This window comes from Chaetura pelagica, unplaced genomic scaffold (genome assembly GCF_000747805.2).
Source record: "Chaetura pelagica isolate M959 unplaced genomic scaffold, ChaPel_1.0 scaffold90, whole genome shotgun sequence".
In the NCBI taxonomy this organism is placed as follows: Eukaryota; Metazoa; Chordata; class Aves; order Apodiformes; family Apodidae; genus Chaetura; species Chaetura pelagica.
Window position 1 is genome coordinate 8,266,140 of NW_009953496.1, and position 24,453 is coordinate 8,290,592.

Genomic DNA, 24,453 nt, shown 5'->3' on the forward strand with positions numbered 1-24,453 from the left:
TAGGGAAGATATTAAGCTCTTTAAGAAAAAAATAAATCCTGAAGCGTCTCTGGCTTCTTTTCAGGTGGTTTTGGAAAATAATTTTATATCCTAGCACTCTCCTAATTCAGGGTGGTTGGAGTTATAAACTGGAAATGTTTCAAGGGCAGGTATTTCTTGCCTACTCAATTATTCCGTTTCTCCAAGAGTATCTTTAAAATGGGTCTGGTTTCTTACACAATACCTGGTTTGGATATATAGATCTCTTTATTGGTAGAAATATTTATTAATTTTGTCCTCCTCAAATTGCATGGCTTTTCAACTAAATTGTCTGTTCCTAGTGCTTCTTGTCTTTCTTACATGCTATTTTAGATAATTTAATTTATCTTTTTCTTAAGTTTCTCTACTTGCCTATCATAATTACTCTTTTTTCACCACATTTATTTATTTAATATGCCTCAAAAATGCTGATTTTATTTCAAAAAGGGATTTTTCTTTGATTTAGAAAAAAAAAAAGTTTTAGAAAAACTATTAAAAGCTGGCTTTTCCTTAGTAGTTAACCCTGAAATAACATAATCACAGATTAAGGCACCAAATTCTACTAGTTTGTATGCTTTCATGTAATGCACTGGATATTTACTGAAAGAATGTAGAGGGAACTTGTGCTGCAGGAAATAAAAGTGAGGGCAGTTCTTTTAATACCTTAATTCACCCCTTTTATTTATTTCTTGATACTGGTTTAGAACAGTTCTGGATTGTAAATTAAGGATGGAACATCCTCTGCTTTGGTTGTAGGCTTCCAGGTTAGCTGCTTTTAAACCTGCTTCTGACTGAATTGACCAGATTTCTGTTCACTCACAGACAGAATAAGCATTTATCTTAAATAGGTTAGTATTTTCTGTCAGTCTGGGGACATAGTGCTCTCACTAGTTTGGTACAAGGAGTTGTAATAATTTGGTATCTATCGTTACAGTGTCTCATTTTTTACTTTAAGGGATGTGGGAGATATCTTGTGTGTCACACTCCACACTTAACATCTATGGTCATAGCCTTTCAAAACAATTTTATCAATCTTAAGACTTACTTTCTCATCCTTTCATACTTTTGCGTTGTACTAATTGTCTTTTTCTCTCTTTTGGGTCTTTATGTAATGGGGCTACAATTAGAGAAAAACACCTGTCCACACCTGGTGCTTCATGCCCTTAAGACCAATGTTTTGTAGAGTCAGCTGTCATTCAAGTGGTTTTTGGGTGCTGTTGGGGTTAACAGCAAAATCTGAATTGATTTTTGGCTTCTGCATGGTAAAAGCTATGAAGAAATGTTGCAATATTTTAGTATTTGTGCCTGGCATTTTAACACTAATAGCACAAATTAAGACTAGAGTATAAGATTTTTACTTTTAGGATGTTTTCATGTCTTCTGATTGGCAGTATTGGGTCATGCTGCATTAAACACTGCCTCAACTGTCTTCTTCAAGATGGTAGGATGAGGCTGAAATTTTTTAGAAGACAGCCATTCCTTCTATATAGTCCCTACCTAAGAAATTTTAGGTAAAGTGGAAAGCAACCATGAAACTGAATTGTGCTAAGAATTTTTTTTTTTCTATCCTGAAACTATATAGTATAGAAAAATATTTTGTTCCCTGTGAAAAAATGTTGTAAAATAAAAAAGTATTAGTTACGATGTAGAATGGAAAATGTTGGACTTAACCTTAGTTTGCTTATTTTGAGAACTGTGAAATGACTGGAAAGCAGGGTTGTGATGAAGTAGTATCTTACAGTTGTGCTTTGGGACTGCCAAGTGTAAAAAGAAAAAACTTGCCATTAGTAAAAAGGCACTTGAGCGCATCTTTGGCCTTTAAGCTAATGATGAATTTTGATGTATCATTTTAGGAGAGTGTTTTCCATCCAGAACAGTCTAATCCTTTACACAGAAAATTGTACAAACAAGAACATCTGGCAAATGATATATTACTTGCCTCAAAGTACTAACAAGCATAGGAAAAAAGTTGTTTATCTTCACAAACAGAAATGTGAGCTTCCTACTTGTAACCTAAACACTTTGAAACTGAAAATCATGCGCTGGGCTTTTTCCCAACAAAGGATATCCTCCATTTCCCATGTGCTGGCTGAGAGACACTGTACCACTTATCACACATATACAAGGAAAACACCAACGTGTGATAATCAGGAAACCATTTCTGGTCTTCCTGTGAAACTTGCTTTAAAGATGTTTTTTAGTGCTGATGATTTAGTAGTTCAACATCATGCATAGGTTATGAAGGTGTATGCTCCGTGATTGCTGCTGTTGTGGATGATAGTATGATAGGCAGCACTTCATTATTATTTTTAAGTGACAGTAGCATGCTGATAGTTAAGTCCATATTTCCTAATAATTTGCATCGTACCCTTTGTAGAGCTAAGGAGAAAACTCTCAAACAGAAGTTTTACCAAGTTATACCAGGTGATTGCTCTGCCAGTTGATAGATTCTCATGATTTTCAGTGTTTTGACTGTTTCTTAAGAAATTTGTAGTATGGGATTCTCTGTTCTTGGGTTTCTATTTTGAGAAAACAGGTTTTGAGAGAGGGTGCTTCCCTTTTTAAGTAATAGAAAATGTAAGCCTTGCTATCTGAAAGGTATTTTTTATTTCTTAAGGTGTAGTTGTTCCTTCCTTTGGGCCATCTATTCCTCATCTGGTTTCTCAAAATTTAGAGGGGCTGCTGCTCAGCTTCAGTCAGTGAAGAAAAAAGCAGTCACAGATAATGAAAAGACATAATCCTGGGAGAACATTTTGTACTATACTACAGTCTATCAGCATGTAATGAGAATAGGTGCCTTTTCTGGCTTTTGGATCAGAAAAGGCAAAGCATGTCAGAATGTTCTCTGTATGGTAATTTCAACTTAAGTATTTAATTATATTCAAAAGCAGAGAGAAGTGACACTTGTGTCTTATCTGTATTGTCATCTTCTGTGCTACATTCAGTAGTGAACCAAATGTGTTGTGAGTTATGTCTGTTCTACACAAAAATAGGAACAAAGTTACAGGGATTTAAGATTTCTATCACACAAACCTGAGAGAGTAATCAACAAATATGGAAAGCTTTCAAATATGTATTTGTAAGATATTTCCTACTCAAAGACAATTTAATAAGTTACAGAAAATTTCTTCTTACTAGCATTATGCTCTGTAAAGAGTAGGCTGGTTTATGCTGAGGTTATGTTCATTATCTGTCTGGAGGTGTTGCACATTCCCAACAGGTAGTTGCATTTCCTTCCCTTTGTGTTGTCTGGCAGTAGTTGTATAAACTCAGAGAAGTCTTTCTCCCACGTTTGCAAGCAGCAATTAAGCTGCCATGGTAGGAAGTTTATTAGAAGCTCTCACGTTCCTAGATTTCCAGTAGTTTGTCAGTTATGTATAGTAGACATACAGCTGGATTTGGCCATTTCCATTATATCTCTCAAATTTCCCTAAAATTCAGGTAATGCTCTGAACTCCAGTACAGTAAGTTTTATTTTCATGAGCGTAAGGATATTTATGCTGTAACATTCCTTGGTATCTGGTTGTATTGTGAGAGCCCTGTTTTTTTCTGGCCACTTAAAAACATGAGAGTGTAACACAGTGTGATGGCTGGGAAGTTTCCTGTCCCATCAGAGAAATGGAGAAGGGAACTTGCTGGAATTTTGCATTTCTGGCTTATTCTTAGTTCTTCTTACTTCCTAATTTAGATTGCAATCAGAGGCTATTATGTACATACTAAAATCAATGCATGTTACTCTCATCTCAGTTAGGGGTGGACGCCTGTGCCCTTGGTATTGCAAGAAATGCTGTCATATTTTGAGATACAGATTTCTGTGTTGGAACAGGTAGAAGCTGTGTAGAAGTCCTCTCCTTTTGTAAGAAAAAGGCCAAAGCAGTTATAAAGTCTTCTAGTTGCCATTGCCTTGTCTGTGTCCTCTGCAGTCACAATTATAAATGCAGGGGAGAGCTTGGTGAGGCCTTTATTCTTTGAAGAGTATTGTAATAGGGTGAGGATTTTTTATAAGACTTCATATGAAATGTAGAGGTGGAGTGTTTGTGAGGGGGGTTGTGCTGGTTCAGTGATGCTGAGTCACTGAACAGTAAATTGGCTTGGTGAAACCTCTAACAAATACCAGAACCTGTGCAAAGGAATTGGTAGACAGATGTGATAGGGGATGGGAGGTGTAAAATGCAGTTTCTGCCTTTATAGTCAGCGAGGCATTGGATCAGCTCATCATACCTGATCTACATTTTTTTTTCCAGAGAAAAGAAGGGACAGACCAAAAGCAGATGCTCACGGATTAAAAAAAAATCCTGTTAAGTGAGTCTCAGCTGAACTTGCTGCACGTTATTTTAGTAACTTACCTAAGTGCCTTGTTATTGCAGCAGGTGTGGTATAGAAGCTGCTATATTAGAATGAGAATGGACTTCTGGGAACTTTTAATTAATTTCCAGCTGACGTATATGAGAAAGTGCTTGAAGCAGATCATGCTTGTAATTCATGCTTTGATAAGCCATTGTCTTCTTACCTTTTGAGCTTCATTTGATTAGCTGACTTAGTATGAAGAAACTACCACTTTTACATTAAGTTTCTAGCTATTTTTCTGACCTCAAATTGTCTCAGCTCCAATTGTGTGAAGACCTAAAGACTGTAGGGAGTCTGATAAATGAGATCCATAGCAGTAGTGATGATTGTTGTTTGGGGCTTTTTTTGGTGTTTTTTGTTGTTGTTTGTTTGGTTGGTTGGTTTTTTAGGGTTTTGGGGTTTTTTTTGTGTATACAGAATGTAATGGGAATATTGGTGAGAGCACTGCTGGTAAATTCCAGATGACGTGTGAGAAGTGTCCCTCTTTCATCCTTTCTTGTGAGGATGAGAACTATTCTGCTAATCTTATTTGCAGTTTTTAGGAGTAGCTTTCATTGCTGAAAAATTATTTGCTGTTCCTATTTCGGAGGGTCCAACATTTTGAGCAACAGGACTGTTGCCTCCTTTGAAAGAAGGTGGCTTCACCAAGAAGACACTTGGTGCAAGCAGATCTGTGACTGGTTAACTGACTGTAATAAGTGTGAGATCAGAAAATATGGGATTAAAAAAAATAAATCCACTGTAAAGCCAAACTGTTTAGGATGAGAAAAATAAGAACTTACTATCTGATAACTACCGGGGCAGAAATATTTAAGTCTCTCATTCCTAGAAGATATGTGCAAGTTCCTGCAGCGCTTTTTATTTAATTCTGGGAAGATCTTAGAAGCAACATTTCCTTTAACATGCTCTCTAAGGAGTAAAACCTCCAAATTGTTCATTTGGCAGCTTCCATAGCATAGCAAAAAGTAGGAAAACCAACCTCTCTCAGATTAATGAATCTGCCAAAAATGTCTGGATGTGTTGGAGTTAGGATGAGAGAAGGAGCCAATTAGTTGTATACTTCAGTGAAATTTATGAATGTGTGGGCTCAAAACCAAGCACAATACTATTGTCAGTAGTATGATGAAAAGGAGAAAATGTGCTATTGAGTCTCTCTTGGTCATATCTGTACTCCAGTGAGCTACCTGATGGCCATGGAAGTTTGGTTACTGTAAAAGCTTCAAATCTATACCATATAATGTAGGGTGAATAAAAGCATGGCATTATGAAAAATGAAAATACTTGGGAGATTTCTTTGGAGTTTATTCCCAAGTCCCATTTAATTCAGAGAATTTTATTCATTAAACAGGTCTACTCATGAGATTAACAGGGCACAATTGGAGTTTGTCAAAGAGGAAGAAGATGGGAAAGGAACGGCAGAATGAAATTCAACATAATGAATTTTTTCAGAGCATGTTGGTTGCTAAGGGGAACCCACTGTGTATGGAAATGTAGTAGACAGAAACACAACAAGGTGATGCTTCTTTCTAACTGGAGATAATCTCCTGGGCTCTCTGAACTTCTTGGGCTGGCTATGACTGAAGCCCAGAAGCATGGAAACAAGGAGAGCCACAGCTTTTCATGTCTATAAGCTAGAAATAATCCATCTGATCTTTGAGAGTCACCAGTTGCAATTGATGTAACCTTGACTGTTAATCAGGTACAACAAACTGTTCTTTATTCTCTTGCCTTTTCGATGTGTACGGGTGGAAACTTTTCAAAGTTACTACATACTGAGATCTGTCTAATTCTTAAAATTAGAGAGTAAAACATTGAAAACAGTACTCTTAAAATGAATAGTAATTAATTACTCATGTAATTGCATTAATTAAACTTGCCTATGCAATTAGTGAGCTAATTATGTTTAAAACGCAATTGCACATTTCAATCACTGCCCACACCCTGGGGATCACCCATTTTTTTCCCTTCACTCAGACTTTCTATAATCTCTTTTTCCTGTTAAATGGCATGGTTGGAGCTGAGAAAGTGTATGCATGGTTGTGCATTTGCTTTCTCCATGAAATGTGTCCTGTTAAAAGTTTACATTTAATTAAAATATATTAATAAGAAATTATAATCTAGAGTAGAATATCTCTTTGTTAAAGTGCTTTAAGTTTGGGTTGTTTTTTTTGTAAGATGAGAACAGAGGAATGGAGTAGCTTCTTTGGATCACAGAGTTCAGTCCTGTCTTATCACAGGCAATCAGATGGTACAGTTTTTTCCATTAATATGTCGAATTTCATCTGAATATTAGCTACTTGTTTCTTCCTCATTATCTCCATTAAGAGACTGTTTAAGAGTAATTTTCCTCTGATGCTTAGTTAACTTTTCGAGTTTGCAGTGTCACTGTGATAACTTTGCATGTATTTCTTCTTGTGCAGGCATTACTGTTTCAGGAATCATTTGAGCAACCTTTTACTGTACTTGGTACAGTTTGCATTCTTGTATCCTGAACATTATTGCCTGGCGTTGTACAAAGTTTACACTGGGTCATTATTCCTATGCTATACTAATACAATGGCCTTACATGACTTTTATTATCTTGTGATCAGCTAGCATACTTTTTTTCCTATTCTGTTCCTCACAGCTGATAGTGATGGGCTATACATTTAATCCAACTTAGTTTTCAAGGTAGCTTTTTTCCCCTGATTTTTACCTTTTTGTGTGACAGTTCATCATCATCACATTTTATTGGCATTTTCCCACTATATGTGGCCGTTGTTACTGAAAATATTTAATAGGATAGTCTTTGGAGCTTCACTTATAACCTTTCTGTGCAGTAATCCCCCTTTCAGCAGAAACTGTTTCTCGTTAGCCAGTTCCTATCTGGCTTACAGCTACTAAAATTCTTGTCTTAATAATTTTACACAGTGCTCTGTACCCAGAGTTCCTTCAAAGACCTTAAAAATATGCAAATTTTTTTGGTAATTGACATTCAAGTATTATGGCAAGGAATGATTTAACTAGTACATGTTTCCTACCTGGTAGAGGTCTTACAGTCTTAACTTAAAATCCCTAGAAGTTACCACAAGAAACAATTTTTCAAAAAGACTTTTGAAATAATATTTTGTTTCTAAGATATGTTATGGAAGAGCAGTGATATTAAGTATTTTTTATACTTATTAACTGCATTACTATGGTATGGTGTGATATGGCATTACAGTGTTGATTTTTGTGAAACTGCATGTTGCTGTCTTGTACTGCCATGGCAGCTAATACTTCTGCTTTCTAAACCCTCTGGAAGTGTTTTGTTGAATGATGTCCACATTGTTAGTCTTCCAGAGGCAACTTGGGCAGTGTAAACTTTGCAAATTCTAGTTAATTGTATTCAAATCTGATTTATGCTGTGAACATTTTACATATTTTGGATTGCTAAAATACACCAGTGAAGGTTGGGAGGAGTTTCTGCTGGTTGAGTCTTAATATATTTGACAACTTATTTACAGCTGTAGAGTTGATCACTGCTTTATATAAAAACTTCCAGCGACTTGCTGTTTAACATCTTGAAAAATAGGTTTTGGAACCTGTTTTGACTCTCTGAGAAGAAAAGAGCAGCTGTTTCAGTTCATTTGTGTAGAATTGGTCCCTGAAACCTTCAAACAGATACTTAAAAACACTTGTCTGTATGTGCATTCAAAATATTTTAAATCTTTTGACATCTGACTCTGGAAGCATTGACACATCCTTCTTTTAAGTTACGGAGTATGTTTAGTACTACTTGGGATTAGACCCAGATTTTCTGTAGCTCTAAGGGCTCTGCAGAGCTGACTGTCGAATTGCTGAGTGGCATGTAGAAGTGTACAAGTGCTGTCTGGTGTTTCAGATTGAAGATAAAGAACATCTGTTGTGAGTTGGGAATAGTACCTACTCTGTCCTAAGGTTCATTCATTTCAGGAGAATTACGAACCAATGACAGGATATTTTCTCCAGAAGTGCTCAGGAATTAGGCATGGCCATAACTACAGGGCATTGCAGAGCTGTAAAACGTAAGATTTGTGGTGGACTATTCAGTTAAACATCTTGTAAAAGAGAATACAAAAAACTAGTTTTTGGAAGGTATTTTACAGTATTTAAAAAATACTTTCCTGTCACCATTTTCCCCTTCCTTTTCTTGAATGGTTTTGGCCTCACACCTCGCACTTGTCATCCCTCCTCAGTTACATGTTGGATTACTGCTCATGTTTTCTGTTTTCGGAGTCTAAAGTTAAAAAAAACAGACATTCTCATGTACTGACTAAAATTTGGGATGTTGTGATACTAATTGTAAAGTCTGCATCTTTACTTCTTGTGGCTTGATAGAAGGCACAAAAGGCAATGGCAAGATGTCTGTACTATGTGCGTATCACGGTGGGAAGTCTCCTGTGGTGGGTCTGGCTGTGTGGCTCACCTGCCTGCTCCCCTGTCATCTACCCAGCAGGACACAGTCACCACTCTGTCCAGCAATTTGGTGGTGGGACATGATGGGTGGTAGCTGCATTTTGGTCACCTCATGAGTGGTGTTTCCAGTTGGTTAAGGAGGAGAGTGCCCGGAGGGGAGGAAAGCAGGGAGCAGCCCAGCTTGTGGGTGAGGCTCTTCGGTTGATAGGGAAAAAGATTTTCAAAGATGTTAGACTTTCTTCTGGACTTTTACCAGTAATTGGCACGAGTTGTCTTAAGAAGTGCTATCCTACTGAAAACAGGACAATAATAAAAATAGCAAAAATACTGGTTCAGTCACTGTTGGTGATGCATGGTTTTCCTATCCTAGGACATATTCGAGTAAAAGCTGATGTTGATGTGCTCTCACACAATGATTTTCCCATTAGCTGTGTGCAATTTTTCTAAAACTTTCAGAGAAGCCTATTTGATGTTATCATAACTACTGTAAAAATGAGATCCGTCACTTTAGTTACATGCATTTACCTACCTCGATAACATTTTCTTATTCTTGCTATGAATTCCAGTGCATTTTTCTCCCTTAGATATGGTAGAATTGTACATTCCTAATCTAAGATGACATGTATTAATTAGCCTACTCAAGCTCCACCATGTCAAGGCTGTTTTGCTGGTTTGGGGGAATCTGAGAACCAGGAGGAGGTGGTGCTGGTGCTGGATGGCAGGAGCTCGAGGGGTTGCGCCTGTGCTGCTGTGCGCCTGCTGCATGGACACAGATGAACTGGGAAGGGGCAGACAGGTTTCATGTGTCCACTTCATACTTGATGGCCCAGTGCAGACCAGCCCTCTGAACTGTAGCATTTGTACCTGGGCACAGAAACGGAGCCAGCCATCTCAGAATGCTCTCAGCACCATCCTGGGACTTTGGTTGGTTGGCAGTGAATGATAGAGGAGCATTAAACTCTGCAGCTAAAATGCAGTGGCATATAAATTTTGTGAAGAATTACTATTGTGAGAAAAGGACATTTTTTGTCTATGTTGTGTGGTGTTACTGTCTTTTCCACTTTTAAATTTCTTTGCTTCAAAAGTAATTCCATTTTAATATACAAAGCAAAGTTCCTAAGGTGTCCTAGAATAGGTAGGCAAGTGGTTTCAATAGGGTGGGAGAGGGAAATAAGGCAATGAAGCATACACAGACATCTCTGTAGGGTTTTTATTTTTGTCAGTTTACATGTAAAATTTGAATAATGATTGTATTTCCTATTTTTTCCTCTTATTCTGCCACTGTTCTTTTCTGTTAATTATGTAATTTCATCCCTTTTGTTTTCTATGATCTGATTATCCAATTCACTCCATAGATTACGATGAATAATCAGGTCATTTGGGTTCATGGGTCTAAGGTTTTACCCTAAATATCAGGTTTATGAGTACAGTGATACTTGGGATAGTGAGTGGAGCTGCAGACGAATTGCAGATAAACATTTCCTTTATTTGTGAGATGTCTGCTTTAGTTTGTTCAAAGATTTACACCAGTCAAGATCCCATCAGGGGGTTACCCTGAATGACTGGAGTGGCCTAAGTTCTAACATGTAAGGTGTGCTTTCTAGGGCAGATAGTGTCATAGATGTGGAAGTGATAATAAAGGGTTAGTGAAGTGATAGAGATCTTTACATTATAAGCCAGTAAGATGAAATGAAGGGGAGCTTTTTTTTAAAATAGGAATGGAAATGAGTCAGGGGTTCTCCACTGTAATTTCTAATATTCTTCAGCAGAGAAACTTGTACATATGTTTTATGTTACATACGTTACAAGAAAAAAATTTGTTTAGTTAGTAAGCAACTTTTTTTTTAATAAGAAAAATTAACGGTTTCACCCAAAACAAAACTGGATGTAAACTCTAGAGAAGATTTCTCCACTCTAGTCATGCTGTGATGGTCTGGTAAAGAAGCAGTGATTCCTTGAATAGCATGAAAACTAGTGGTACATTTAATATAACCAGACTGCTTTCTTACCCACATAAAGGTTTGGTATTTAGATTTGAAGAAGTGTGTTAGGGGGAAATAACTGAGAAATTTAAAATCTGATGGAGACAAGACGGAGATAAAAGCTTCTGCAATGTTGGCAAGAAATCCATCTGAATGTTTAAGCTGAATATTGCTGGAGCAGACACAGAGATTTGGTGAATTCATTAAGTAGGTACCGTCTTTCCTGTTAGTGACACATTATGTCTTTCATTGGAAGCTCTTACTAGTTGGAATAAAATACACAGACAGCACTGTAAAAGAGTGCAGTTTTTTTCGTTTGGCCTGTTATGACTCTCAGGACTGAAATCTTACAAAGGTAAATCAGGCTTGATACAGAGACAGTAGGGGTCTAGAATACAATATTATTGTCTGGAGTGTTACAGTCTGGAATATTATAGTCTAGAATACAATTTTACTTTTTTTTGGTGTATAGTTGTCTTCAAAAGAACACTTTTGAATGAGCTGTGACACACTTCTTTTTAAATTAACAGCATTATCTTATACTTTTACCACACTACCATGTTAAAACAAACTATATGTACTCTATGTCTATGTAGAGAGAGATATAAAATCACTTCTACTAGTTTCCATAATCTAATAGCATCTTAAAATGTTATTAAATCACAGCCATTCCTATGGTCACATTGACAGTGGAGTATTTAAGATTCATTTTTATGAAACAAATTAGGAGCCTCATTAAAAGTCTCACTCCAGGAGTTAACTGGCCACCTTACGTTGTAAAATGTCAGCTGATTTGCTCTATATAAAAAAAAAATGTAGTGTTGGATTTTTCCATGCAGCCAACTCACCTACTAAAATGATGGTACTGGAACATTGCAGTTGCATATGGCTACAAGCATCAAGATATAGAGGGATTTCAATCAGAACAGTGGGGGGGAAAAGTGAAAAAAGCAAACTGTTAACTTGGGAAATCAGAGGAAGCTGATACGGAAAAGTACCTTGATAGTGCAACATAATATTGTTCAAATAAATCCTTTGTCTCATGGAGGAAATATGCAAGCTTTTTAATATTTCCCATGATATGTTAGTAAAGTCTGGGTTTATTCTTGAATAAAAATACATTACATAAATCTGTGGTGTTTCAATTAAAAGAAATAGGGCAGAATAGGATTTAACAGGATTGCATAGTGAACCTAATGAGTTCAAGATCCAGCAGTGCTTTACAGTTAGTGCTAATACCATTAGTTCATAATTCTGTCTATAATATTTGGCTCTGAGCTTTTAATAAATCAGCCAGACTGGAACCACTTGAAACAGTTGAACCTGAAAACCCTAGATTGTTGGTCTCAAATAAATTAGCTAAATTAAAATAACATTTACATAATCTGTAATACTTCTTATGGTTAATGCAAGCAATAGGTTTAATTATATTCCCTAACTGCTCTTGCTTCTAAGGTCTGTTTGATTTCAAAGAGATTAACTCATTATTCCATTACAGCACAGTAGCCAAGAGCCTTACTGTATTTTTTTTCAGTAAAAAATGTACAATGTTATATAATTTTATCCACAGGTTTTAGGACCTGCCCCAAAGTGGTGTTCCTTCTTGGACAACTTGACTGAAGAACTGGAAGAGAATCCAGAGAGCACAGTTTATGATGATTACAAATTCGTTACCAGAAAAGACCTTGAAAATTTAGGTAAAACAGTTGAATATCCTCTTTAGCTGACTTACTTGTTCAGTTTTTGATCATTTACACATGTATATTTTGCAAATCTGATGTGACATATGAGAACTGTTACAAATTCATGGGCAGTAGTTTCCTCCAGTCTTCTTGGTTATTAATATATCATCCTGATGGCTTTATGTTCTTTGGTGCCCAACCAGTGCAACACTAGATGTTTGGTTTTGTCAGGTTTTTATCCCAAGAAGATGATTGATACTTGCTGATTTAATATGCCTAGGAATCTGTTATGTGTGCTTTTAGACAATATGTGGAAGGCTTAGGAAGATAAGTTGGTTTAGTTTTCAAAATATTTTTGAGGTGCTCAAATAGTGTATTGGAACTCACAGCAGAATCTGCCAAAGGCTTCCCTAATACAGTATATGGGATAGTTTCCAGAAAATACAAATCATTCTAGGGCTAATAGAAGCACGGTTTGAAGGAACTGGACTGCTGGAAATTACATTGCAGAAAAGATAAGTACACTTCTCCCAAGCTAGTTAGTCCCTTTTCTGTCTGTTATGTGTTTTGATTGCAGTGTTTTGCTCCAGTTAAATTAATTTACCCTGAATATGCGACTTGAGGCCAAACCCGAGAAGGTCATCCAGGGCTCTTGTATCTTTAGCGCTTGCAGTTCCAGAGTAGGTAAGGGAATAAGGCAATGTAGTATGAATTTATACAGAGACTTGACTTGAAATTCACTGAAACTTAGCCAAACTCATTTCCCCATGAATGCAAGCTTTCAAATGAAGAATCAGCTTAAGGGATGCTTTATATTTCATGTGTCAGGGTTTCTTTGTATTACTTACCATTAGCTTGAGTACTTTCATTTTGGAATACTCAGGAAGATTGTTTCCTGGAAACAGCTAAAAAAATTTCTGGAGACAACTTTGCTTTCTGAGACACACAATAGTTTCTCACTTTTTTGCCATTTGCTTTTAGAAATAGTTTGTTAATTCTTACTATCTAAATATTTGGGATCTGCAGAGGATATTTTGCTATAAAAGAGCTTTTCCTTTCCTCAGCCTTTGAATTTTTTAGAGATCCATGGAAGGAAAATCAGAGAACTGCTAAGTATTTTCATTCCTACTAAGGTTGGGGCCTAGGGTGACATTTTTATGTCCTGATGTGGTAGTGTATGTTTTTCAACATGTTGATTCTTCAAAGATAGTGACCCAAGGCAAAACTCTTTAATTAAAAACATCTCTATAGCACAGTAAAAAAAGTGACTGTCAAACATCTATGGACTTAAAAAAATCCTCTCTAATTTTTTTGGTAAACTTCTATGGAGCATATTGCTTGCGGGCATTTTTTAAAGTGCACAGTAACATGTATTATGAGAAGAAAACTGGATTTTGTTGCTCTGAAGAGCTCAAATTTCCTGCTGGCCAAACTGTTTCCATTTAAAAAAATATTTTTATTATTTTTTTCATTTCTACTTAGTCTTGATATATTGGATGTGACTTAGATTGATGTGTTGTATTGGCAGTGCTTGTTTGTCTTGAGTCAGGTAAGTGAAGTTGCTAGCTTGGAATAGGATTTTATTCTATATGAAAGCTCTTTGAAATCCTCTGTAACTTTTTTCCTAGGTCTTGCTCATCTCATTGGATCATCATTGCTCAGAGCATATATGCATGGCTTTTTCATGGACATACGACTTTATCATAAGGTAAATATGGCTGATCCTTGTCAGTTTTTACTTTTAACAATAAGGCTGTTTTTTTCTTGTTTCTGGTTTGTTCTTTTTTTGTTTCTTTCTCCAAATAATGGACTGTATCCTGTATTAATCATATTTTCTTTGTACTTCCCTCTGCTTGTCCAAAGGCCAAAATGATGGCCAACCCCTTTGCCTATGAGGAATACAGAAGAGAGAAAATAAGGCAGAAGATAGAAGAAACACGTGCACAAAGAGTTCAACTAAAGGTAACTCCTGTAAACAATGAGTATACTTCTGAGAAAACTATTAATAAAGAGTAATATACTCAAATGTATCTCAGAGATGTCATGACTTAGGATTTTATTCTGTTTATCATCGGAGACACAAAGTAATGTATAGAACTTTTTAAATGCAGCTGTAGCATTTGCATGTGTTGTAATTCCCACAGATGTGACACTGATCCCAACCTGTAAAAGAGCAGCTCTCATCACATTTGCCGCTTGAGCAGATAAACCCACTGGCAAAACTTGCAGCTTCTACTTCTGTCATTAAACGAAGTGCCTTAAGCCACTGAAACATAACACTCTGCAAAGAGATATTTAAAAATAGTGGTGTGCTCACGACTAGTACCTTTCTAGACTGAATTGGCTCAACATGTGAGGAGAAATAATTTCTTTTAAAGGACTAAGGCTGACACGTTACAAGAAAAAGATGATACAGAAGTTGGGCTCAATTTCTCTCCTTGCTCTGTTGCTTTGCTAGTATCTAGAAATATTTTGGACTAGTCAAGGGTCTTTTTGGCAAGACCTGTAAGATTGAGTAATAATCCTCTCTACCCCACTTATGTAAAGCGTGTAGGGTTTTGCACATGTAAAAGAATAATTTACTGATTCATTGCTTTCCTCTATTTAGAAACTTCCAAAAGTCAATAAAGAGCTTGCACTGAAGCTGATTGAAGAAGAAGGAGAAGAGCAACACGTTGCTAGAAAGAGAAAACAGAAGGTAAGCCTTTATTTTAGAGACTTCTCTAACTAGGCGCACAGAAATAGTGATGTTTACGGTACTGATTTTTTTGTTGTTGGGGTTTGTTGTTGTTTCGGTTTTTTGTGTTACCTCGCCAAATAGATTAAAAAGTCCATTGTTTCTGTTTCTTATAAGTAACTTTTTCTAGTTGGTGGCTTTAAGGTGAATTTCGCTGTAGCAGCAGCACCAAAGTACTTACTGTGAAGATGGTATGGGCTTTGTAGTACTCTAGAAGCAGACTCAATAGCAAAGTTGCTTGAAAAAGTCCTGTTGCTTACAGTTGTTTCTATTTTGGTGGTGATCGGGACAAGATAGATGTTGTCTGTAAAACTGAAGGTAAAATTGCCTTTCTTGGCATACATACATTTTACAGAACAGCCCAAATGGTTTGCTTTTATGCAACAGGGATTCTTCTGGATGTTGAAAATAATCCATTTTTATCCTAAGTGAATTCTAAATGAAAAAATGAGTTAACATTTAGTATCTTTCAGGGAGAGACTTTCTATAGGCAGCACTTAATGGGTGATCATTCTTACAGGAATATAGCATTTGTGAAAGTCAGGCATTAGGTTCATATGGCATCTAATGAAATCCTGTGTTATACAGTTAGTAGAAAGCATGAACTAGTAAAAAAAAAAAAAAAAAAGTGAAAAAGTTGTTGGTGGTAAAACATTAAATGCAGGCTACCTAAGTCAGTGTTAAATTGGCAGTATCAGTTCAATAAATGGAGGCTGTTTTGGTTAGGAGTCCATAGAGATTGTGTTACCAATGTGAACTAAAAAGGGTATATATAGAAATGCATGTTCTGGTTATTTTCTTGATACAACATTAGAATCTTGTGAAGAGCAATTTATTTTAGGCTTTGGGATTTAATTTTTGGCTGCGTGTCTGCAAGTCACACATTTGCAACTGTTTCTGTGTTTGAAATTTATACTTAATGTTTTCTGTATTTTTTTTCCCCTTTGTTAGGTAACTGCAAATTTAATGCTAGGGTGGGATGAATGTGGTGGTATAAGCTTGGCAGTGTTGAAAATACCAACTTTTTATAATAAAAAGCTGTGTATTCAATGATTTTTTAAAATGACGACAAACTGAACGGTTCCTCCTTCAAGAATGCTATAATTTACTGTGTGTTTGAAATGCATGAAGCTGCCTTTTCCATTCTATATTTGAAGGCAGTGAAGAAAAAGTGTTATGTATAGAAACACTCATGTATTTACAGTAAAACAGTAGTAGCATTGCATAAAGGCATGTTTGCCCTGATAATTTGTTGTACATGTTGTAGAATCATCCTTGTCAGGCGGGGTATTTGCCTCAAAGGTACTACTGATTAGTCAATAGATATCAACATGTCTCCAAACTAGTTGGCTTGAATGTATGAGAAACATTAATTCAAAAATGTTGGTAATTGTGTCTTTAAGGTGTCTATAGTATGCATTTAAAAACCCTGTCTTGCTTACAGGTAGCTTGGAATTATATTTATTTCATCTTTTGTGAAAGTAATAAAATATAATATGCATAAATCTTGATTTTATATGACCTAGAAGGATAAAACAACTGGCATTTCCCATGCTGGTTTTGAGTTTCATTTAATTAAAAAAGCGTTACTTACTTTTCCAATACCTGTTTTAGAATTTATAACTCGCTCTTGCTTTGCTTCTTTTCCAGAATCTGCCTAGCCTTCTTAAAGACGATCGGTTTAAGGTCATGTTTGAGAATCCAGATTTCCAGGTGGATGAGCAGAGTGAAGAATTTAGACTACTTAACCCACTTGTTTCTAAAATAAGTGAGAAAAGAAAGAGGAAACTGAAGATCTTGGAGGAGCTGGAAGCACAAGAACAGGTAAAATATTTTCCAATTGGATTTGGAAAAATCCACAGGGTTTTTTTTTTTCTTTGTTTGAAACATTCAGATTTTTCACCCTAGAAGGAAGGAAAGATGAAGGCAATGCAAGAATGTCTGATGAGCTACAGTAATTAAGTGTAATCTCTAACGTTTTTATGTTACCTTAGTTTTCAGATGTCAACAATGCTGTGTCTCCATGAATATAGGTTTGAAAAACGTAAAATGTGTAGGTGGAAACAATTTTATAATGTATCTTCTGCTTCATTTGCTGTGTCTGCTTTTGTTCAAATTGTAGTTCTCTTCAACCATATCTATGTAAAAGCTGTCACGTACTCTTAATTGTGGGAATGGTTTGCAAAGAAAATTAGTTAATGATTTCTTATTTTATACTATTTTTGTCTGCAGGAAGAGGAGGAAGAACTAGAAGGAAAAGCAAGTGATGCAGAAAGTTCTGAGAGTTCAGATGATGAAAAAGGCTGGGTTGAAGAGGTCAGGAAACAGCGCAAGCTTCTACGCCAAGAGGAAAAACTAAAGCGGCAGGAAAGGTCCAAGGAAGATCAGCAAACATTACTGAAGCCTCAGTTTTTTGAGATTAAAGAAGGAGAGGAATTCAGAAGCTTCAAAGACTCCGCCAAAAAACAAAAATTAATGAAGTAAGACTAATGTTCCTTTTTGAATAGCTGGGGGTGGACGATTCTGAAGTATTTCTCTATGGTGCAGGCCAGTGGCATTTTGGCTTGGAAGCACTTATGGTGACACATTTGTTGAAAGCTTTGTTTTGTAGTTAAATCTAAAGCTTAAAGTATGACAGAGAAACAACACAAATTAGATGAGTAAGAGATTAATATTCTGAGCCACATTTGCAGTACCATGTACACCCACCAGTGTAGGTGAACTGCGGCTCTCACAAATAGCAACAGTGATGTCTGTGATACTCAGTGTAGGTGAACTGCAGCTCTCACAAATAGCAACAGTGATGTCTGTGAGACTGGCTGTATTTCTTCACCAGTGTCAGTGTGAGGTTGACAGTCTGGATGATAGTTATCTTACTCTCCAAAAGGATGCAGAATGCTGCATGACTAGTCACTAATTGGGGGTAGAATCAAGGTGGTAAAAGAAAAATCATTTTGTCTCAGTATTTTTTGGCATCCGAATACTTCCACAAAACTGTGCTGTCCTTCTCTTGTCAGGTCTTACTATTTCAATTTTCTTTTTCTAGTGCAAAAAATCAGACTAGGTTTTTTGTGGTTTATTTTTTTTTAAGTTTGGATTTCCTTAAGTTGACAATCAATTGAAGTAATTGAGTAGTGTATAAAGAACACATCAAACTAAAGAACTTTACATTGAAGTGCTTAATGCCTGCAAATCTTGAAGATTATCTTTTTCTTCAGAGGCAAGTTGAGCCCTTCAGAAGGTGAAGTTTGATAGCCTTGTATTAATTGGGATGTACACACTAATATTAAAACCTTGAAAGACAATAGCTTCAAAGTTCTTGTAGCACACTGGATGCAGAGCAGAATTTTGACTAATGTTGGAAACAAGTTGCTGGATTAGATGGATCTTGTCATAGCCATTATGGTTTTACTTAGAAGGAAGTTGTACAGTCAAAGAAAAGGAAGTAATATATATATATAATATAATGGGGCTATTTCTTTGTGCTACTAACAGCTGATTCTACAACCTGGTTGTTGCATGATGGAATTTTTCTGGAAATATGTAAAGAATCTCTTGACAAAAATTCAGACTGTCCCTTAAAAGAGCAAGTTTTAACATGGAACTATCATATAAAACAATCTTTTACTGTTACTAAAACACTGTTTCTATAGCAGTCTAGTAGTCTGATTTCCATGTTGTACCTGTCAGATCTCTTGACTTAGAAGCAGTAGCTTTGTAAATTTGTATTTACAGCAGTTCTGCAGAACTGATTCCCATGTTTTCCTTAGGTGGTTTTTAACAGCAGCTGGTTTCACACAGGGATTTTTCTTTGTTCTTTATGTTGAAAATACTGCCTCATTTTGGACTTCAACTTTCTAGGATTTCTCCATCAACTTTTTTCCAGTTCTTTTTCTTACTTCCGCTACTAACAGCTGATTCTACAACCTGGTTGTTGCATGATGGAATTTTTCTGGAAATATGTAAAGAATCTCTTGACAAAAATTCAGACTGTCCCTTAAAAGAGCAAGTTTTAACATGGAACTATCATATAAAACAATCTTTTACTGTTACTAAAACACTGTTTCTATAGCAGTCTAGTAGTCTGATTTCCATGTTGTACCTGTCAGATCTCTTGACTTAGAAGCAGTAGCTTTGTAAATTTGTATTTACAGCAGTTCTGCAGAACTGATTCCCATGTTTTCCTTAGGTGGTTTTTAACAGCAGCTGGTTTCACACAGGGATTTTTCTTTGTTCTTTATGTTGAAAATACTGCCTCATTTTGGACTTCAACTTTCTAGGATTTCTCCATCAACTTTTTTCCAGTTCTTTTTCTTACTTCCAGAAGATGAAGCGACTTCTTACTCCTGTCAATCTTTCTTCCCTATCAGGAGAAAATCCAGTCTGGGCACTCTTTGAGTATTGTAGGTTAAGGATATTTTTTAGATTGTGCTTAAATTCATAGTCATGTTAAGGTGACTCAGGCCTGAGACGTGTCAAATGACACTGTATTCTTGTTGCTGTTGAAATACATCAAAAAAAGGCAGTATGGCTTCAGCTTACTCACATGCTGTTCTTTTACAAAAATTCAGCTGCTGTCCTCTAATGGAAATACTCAAGGATACTCAATTTGAAGTGTTAATATTTAATTTTGTTCAAAACATGGAAGGCTTAAATGTGAACAAGGATACTGAAAGTTAAGTAAATAAGTCCCAGACAGGTGTAAGGAAGTGAAAAATTTAGAAAAGACGAGTACAGTGTAACACAGGACAAAGGAAATCCTTCGTCTGGTGTACAGACGCAGAAGAATCATTGCTTCAGCTTAGGAAAAATGAAATCAAGTACCACAGGCCTGGCCAGTGGATGGAGGAATATCAGCAGTGACATAAAGCAAGGGAAGAATTTTAAAAGACTGTTCTTAGGGAAAAGAGAATGTGTCTTAATATTCGCTGCTAATTTTTAGCAGAGTATTTTGCAAGGTGTGATGCATAATTATGGTGGCTTAGGTTAGATAAACCTCTGTGTGGTAGGTGCACAGATGGGATCCAATGTAAAATATTTGGAAAAAAAAAATAAGAAAAGGAGAAAAAATTAGAACAGAATATGATTACAAAAAAATGGATGTGACAGCATTACATCCTTTTAAGTTTTTCTGGGTTGCTGTCATTGAATTGTCTTTCCATGTTTGTTATTTTTCATATAAGCAATTTGCTCTGTATTCACTGAGCCCATTTGTGCTCATCCAAGCATTGTTCTTAGTATGGATTTTGATATTCCTCAAATTCTTAAAAGAAATTTAAAAATTAACAGCTAGTATCTGTTTCTTCTAATGTATAGCTGATACGATTCTGCAATGATAATGACTTTGCATATGTTTTGAGCTGACTTGTTTGTTTAATAAGCACTTTTACATATCAGAATGTTATGTAGAAAATACTTACATATGTTTTCTGCTGGCCTTATTCAGTGATAAGTAGTCAACATAAAAATAATTCCAATTTTCAGTACATTGCTTGAAAGACTGTAGTGGCATGTACAATCCGGTGAGGCTGGCATGTTTGTCTTTGATTTGATTTATCCAAGTTACGGAATGATGGTCTGTGACCAATATAATTAAGTACCTTAATACCATCAGTATGCATTTAATGGCTAGGTGTTCTTTTTTTCTCTAATCGTATAATGTTCTACCTGAGGAAACAGTTTATGGCTTACATAAAACTGGGTGTTTCTTTTGACATGTTACTGACTCAGCAAGGCTCCAAGCCCAACTTCTAATGCAGTGGTGCGTACTATAAATTTCTTTATAGCCCAACAGTCTATGCATTTCTTTGCTCAGGAAAGCTGCAAAACTAACTCCTGATTGTAAAAAACACCTTGCCTCATATCTCATTTTCCTTTTTAGCGCTGTTATGCTTACACATATAAAGCTGCAAAACTTTGCTTTGTTTACTTAATGCATGAGTTCCTTACATAATAACTTAAAAGAAATCCATAAAAGCAAAGGGATTTTATCAGTGTGCTAACAGGTCTTAAGATTTTCTTGGTGTCCCTTTAAAAGGTTTATTATTGAAGTTAGACCATGACAAAATTTAAAACTACAGTTCATACTTTATAAAGTATTGTCACAGTTTGACTCAGGTCCGACAACAATGTTCTCGATCCCCTCCCCCCAACCCAGGTAGGGAAGGAGAGAGAGAAAAAGAGAGAGACTTGGCTGGATTGAAAACTAAACTACACAGCTTTAATTAAAACACTAATGAATCATACAAGAAAATATATACAATTATATACAGATATATATTCAGGTATGGGCAAAAAGCCTCTCGCCTTCCCCCACCCCAGCAACTCCCACAGCACTTCCCTGAACTGGGAAGAGTCCCGAGGAATCCCGGAGCTGCTGCTGGAGAAAGAGCAGAGAGTTATGGGGGTCAGGAGATCTCGAGCCTAAGGGTCGACGGTGATGGATGAACAGAGTCCTCCCTGGACGCCGGCCATGGACGGAAGAGAAGGGGGAAGAAGAAGGAAGGAAGTTGTCTTCTGTGATCTCTGACCTTCCTCTGAGCTTACGAAGATATATGGAATGGAATATCTTTGGCCAATTTTGCTGTCCATCTAACTCAGCCTCCTACGGGGGGGTCACAGATCTCCCCATAGTGTCTGAGCCGGCAGAGTGCAGGTGCAGCCTTGAAGCCTCAGTAGTTAGAAAAACATTCCACTGTCTTATCAGCCTAGCAGAACACACTGTTGCTAGTTACAAGAAAGCTTACTGAAGGAAAAAAAAATCAGTAAAAAGAAAAATTGGCTTCATCCTGGCTCAAACCAGGACAAGTATGACAGTCAATGTATGTGTCTTCAGAAGTGGCTAAGAAAGTCCACAGAAGCATAGTTGACATTCCTAGGTATTGCTAAAGTAGAACACCAGGAAAAGTCCTGAAAAACTGTTCTCTTTATAATGAGGGAAAAAGAAATGCCTGAGCAATTTGTTTGTTTCTTACTGTAGGGTAGGGGAAGTTGTTAGTGAACCTCTCGAATCAATTTGTTGAGAATGTTTTGTTGGTTTTGTGTTTGTTTGTTTGTTTTAATTGTTTTTTAAAATCAAACCCAAGACCAACCCAGCTGTTGTGACATGTGTAATCCCCTATCATTTGAGGTCTGCACATTTTCAGATAAATACAACCATACCTGCATGTATTCAGTACAATTGCAACCCCCACAGTGTTTTGCAAGTATCTCCTCCTTTTAATTTTTCTCCTGACTGAAGCAGTATCTAGGCAGTCATGCTAAATAATTGCTGGGTAGTAGCCATATTTCTCCAGTTCTTTTTCAAAGGGGAGAAAAGTGGGACTTCACTTGAGTGTAGAAATCCCACCACAATGTTGGTGACTGATCTGCTGCCATAGTTAGCTCTGAGGCTTAGCTTGTCTTCCCGATTTGCACAGATGGAACAAGTTTTCACATGTACTCAACGAAAAATATACTACAGAAAAAAATACAACCAAAGTACCTAGTAATGAGAAATAAAGCAATTCTTGACAGTAATTTTTCATTGTTAGTCTTCCTTACATAAAATGGCTCATTAACCAAAATTCAGTGGACTTCAGCGGCTTCATGCGTAGGCCACAATCCATGAGCCCTTCATCCATAGTAAATGCCATTGGCTTTGGTGACTGCTAATGGTCCATGTGTTTATGATGGCTTTTTTCCACTTTAAAACCTGTCTCTTAGCCCTCTTGAGAGATATCTAATAAGGCACTAATAGCAGCATTGACAGCTATAGAATATTCTTTATTAGATTTAACAGAAATGTATTAAAATAGAATAAAGCTTAATGGATATTTCCTGGATTGATGAGTTTGCTTTGTAGAATTTACTGAGTTAGCTGAATGTTAGCTGAACTGACCATTGTATATTTCTTGAGCTCCCTGAATAGATTATGGTATTGTATATTTAGTAGAAAGATACCGAGTTGAAATTGTGCTTTGCAAGACAACGCACCTTGTGAAAGCCACATCCTTGGGTAAATGATTAGGTACAAAACTACCCGTCAGCAGTGCAGAAGCATCCTGTAGAGATAACAGTGTAACAGTAGATCTTGTGAGACCACCTGTGCCTGTGCAACTCCAGAAGATGTTAGGAATGCCACTTCAGCAACCACAGGGGCCCTCAGAGATCATCAGAACCACTGAGGAAGCCCCTCACCCACCTGTTGCACACCTGTAGTAAAGATACAAACATGTAATTAGTTCTAGGAAATGTTACAAATATGTATACATTTCTAGAAATGAGGATGAATATGCATGGTTTAGGTGTGTATCAGCTGAATTCTGTAAGTAAGGGGGATGCACAACTTTGAGAACATGCATTCAGCACTGTAATAGAGAATGTCTGCCCTCTAAAACTTAGGTTTTAGAGGGTTCTTTCAGCGACCAGATTTTATGGTAACAGCACCTCAAATTGCAGAAACTGATTTAGTTTACAGTTAGGAGAATGCTTTCTAAGTGTGCTGCAGAGTGAGCTTGTCCGATCATCCAAGCCACGTCGTATTGTCAGGTGGCACTAACTTTTGGTAGGACCTACTGCTAGAAGAAAGATAAGCCATGTTAGGACTCACAGGTGCCTTTAGGGAAGCTGGCTGAAGCCAGCACCAACCCTGCCAGCCTTACCCCTGTGCTGGAGGCTCTGCAAAAACAAGGTGTATTTACACTTCCCAGCTGTCCCAGTTTACACCCGACTTAACTGAAGTCTGCAAGGGTGATATTAAGTATCAGCTCACAACCTGGAGCTACTGGGGTATGTCCATGTGTCTTGCCTTTGTTCAGGCCATTAACTTTCAGTGGAGGAGAGCTGGAAGCAGTCTGAGTTTTGGCCACAACAGTTACCTCCTTCTTGGTAAAAATTAGCAAGCATTCAGTGCCTGAGGGGGAGGCTCTATAACAGTTTGCTTTCTCAAGCTAGCTGATGATGAGCACCATGTGCTTGAAGGTGTGTGCTCACATGAAGCTCCCCTCTGGGCCAGGGTCTGTCTTACTTATCACATTTGCCTGTTTGCATTGTTCTTTTATTCAGAAAACTGTGCATTAGACTGTTGCAGGTGCAGTGTATTTGAACTTAGTAGTTTGCCAGTGAAGTGATTCATTCAGTGATGAATTCATTCTGATGTATAGTCAACGTTATTTCCTTCCCTCAAAAGGGTTTCCAATTCAGAAATTTGGAAGATTTCAAGAGAACTATATATATCTATATCTATATATCTATCTTTTTAAAAATTGTGTATGTATCTATTACTGCAGCT

The 24,453-nt window shown here is 36.8% G+C and overlaps 1 protein-coding gene across 1 annotated transcript in view; it reads left to right on the top strand.

The window, feature by feature from the left end:
* The window catches only part of NOL10 (nucleolar protein 10), a 59,874-nt gene that overhangs the window by 31,130 nt on the left and 4,291 nt on the right, over nucleotides 1-24,453 (top strand). The window contains exons 14-19 of the mRNA XM_009999233.1: nucleotides 12,334-12,460; nucleotides 14,074-14,153; nucleotides 14,309-14,407; nucleotides 15,054-15,143; nucleotides 16,833-17,006; nucleotides 17,415-17,662. Coding sequence (XP_009997535.1) covers nucleotides 12,334-12,460; nucleotides 14,074-14,153; nucleotides 14,309-14,407; nucleotides 15,054-15,143; nucleotides 16,833-17,006; nucleotides 17,415-17,662 — 818 coding nt within the window. The remainder of the gene's footprint in view (nucleotides 1-12,333; nucleotides 12,461-14,073; nucleotides 14,154-14,308; nucleotides 14,408-15,053; nucleotides 15,144-16,832; nucleotides 17,007-17,414; nucleotides 17,663-24,453) is intronic.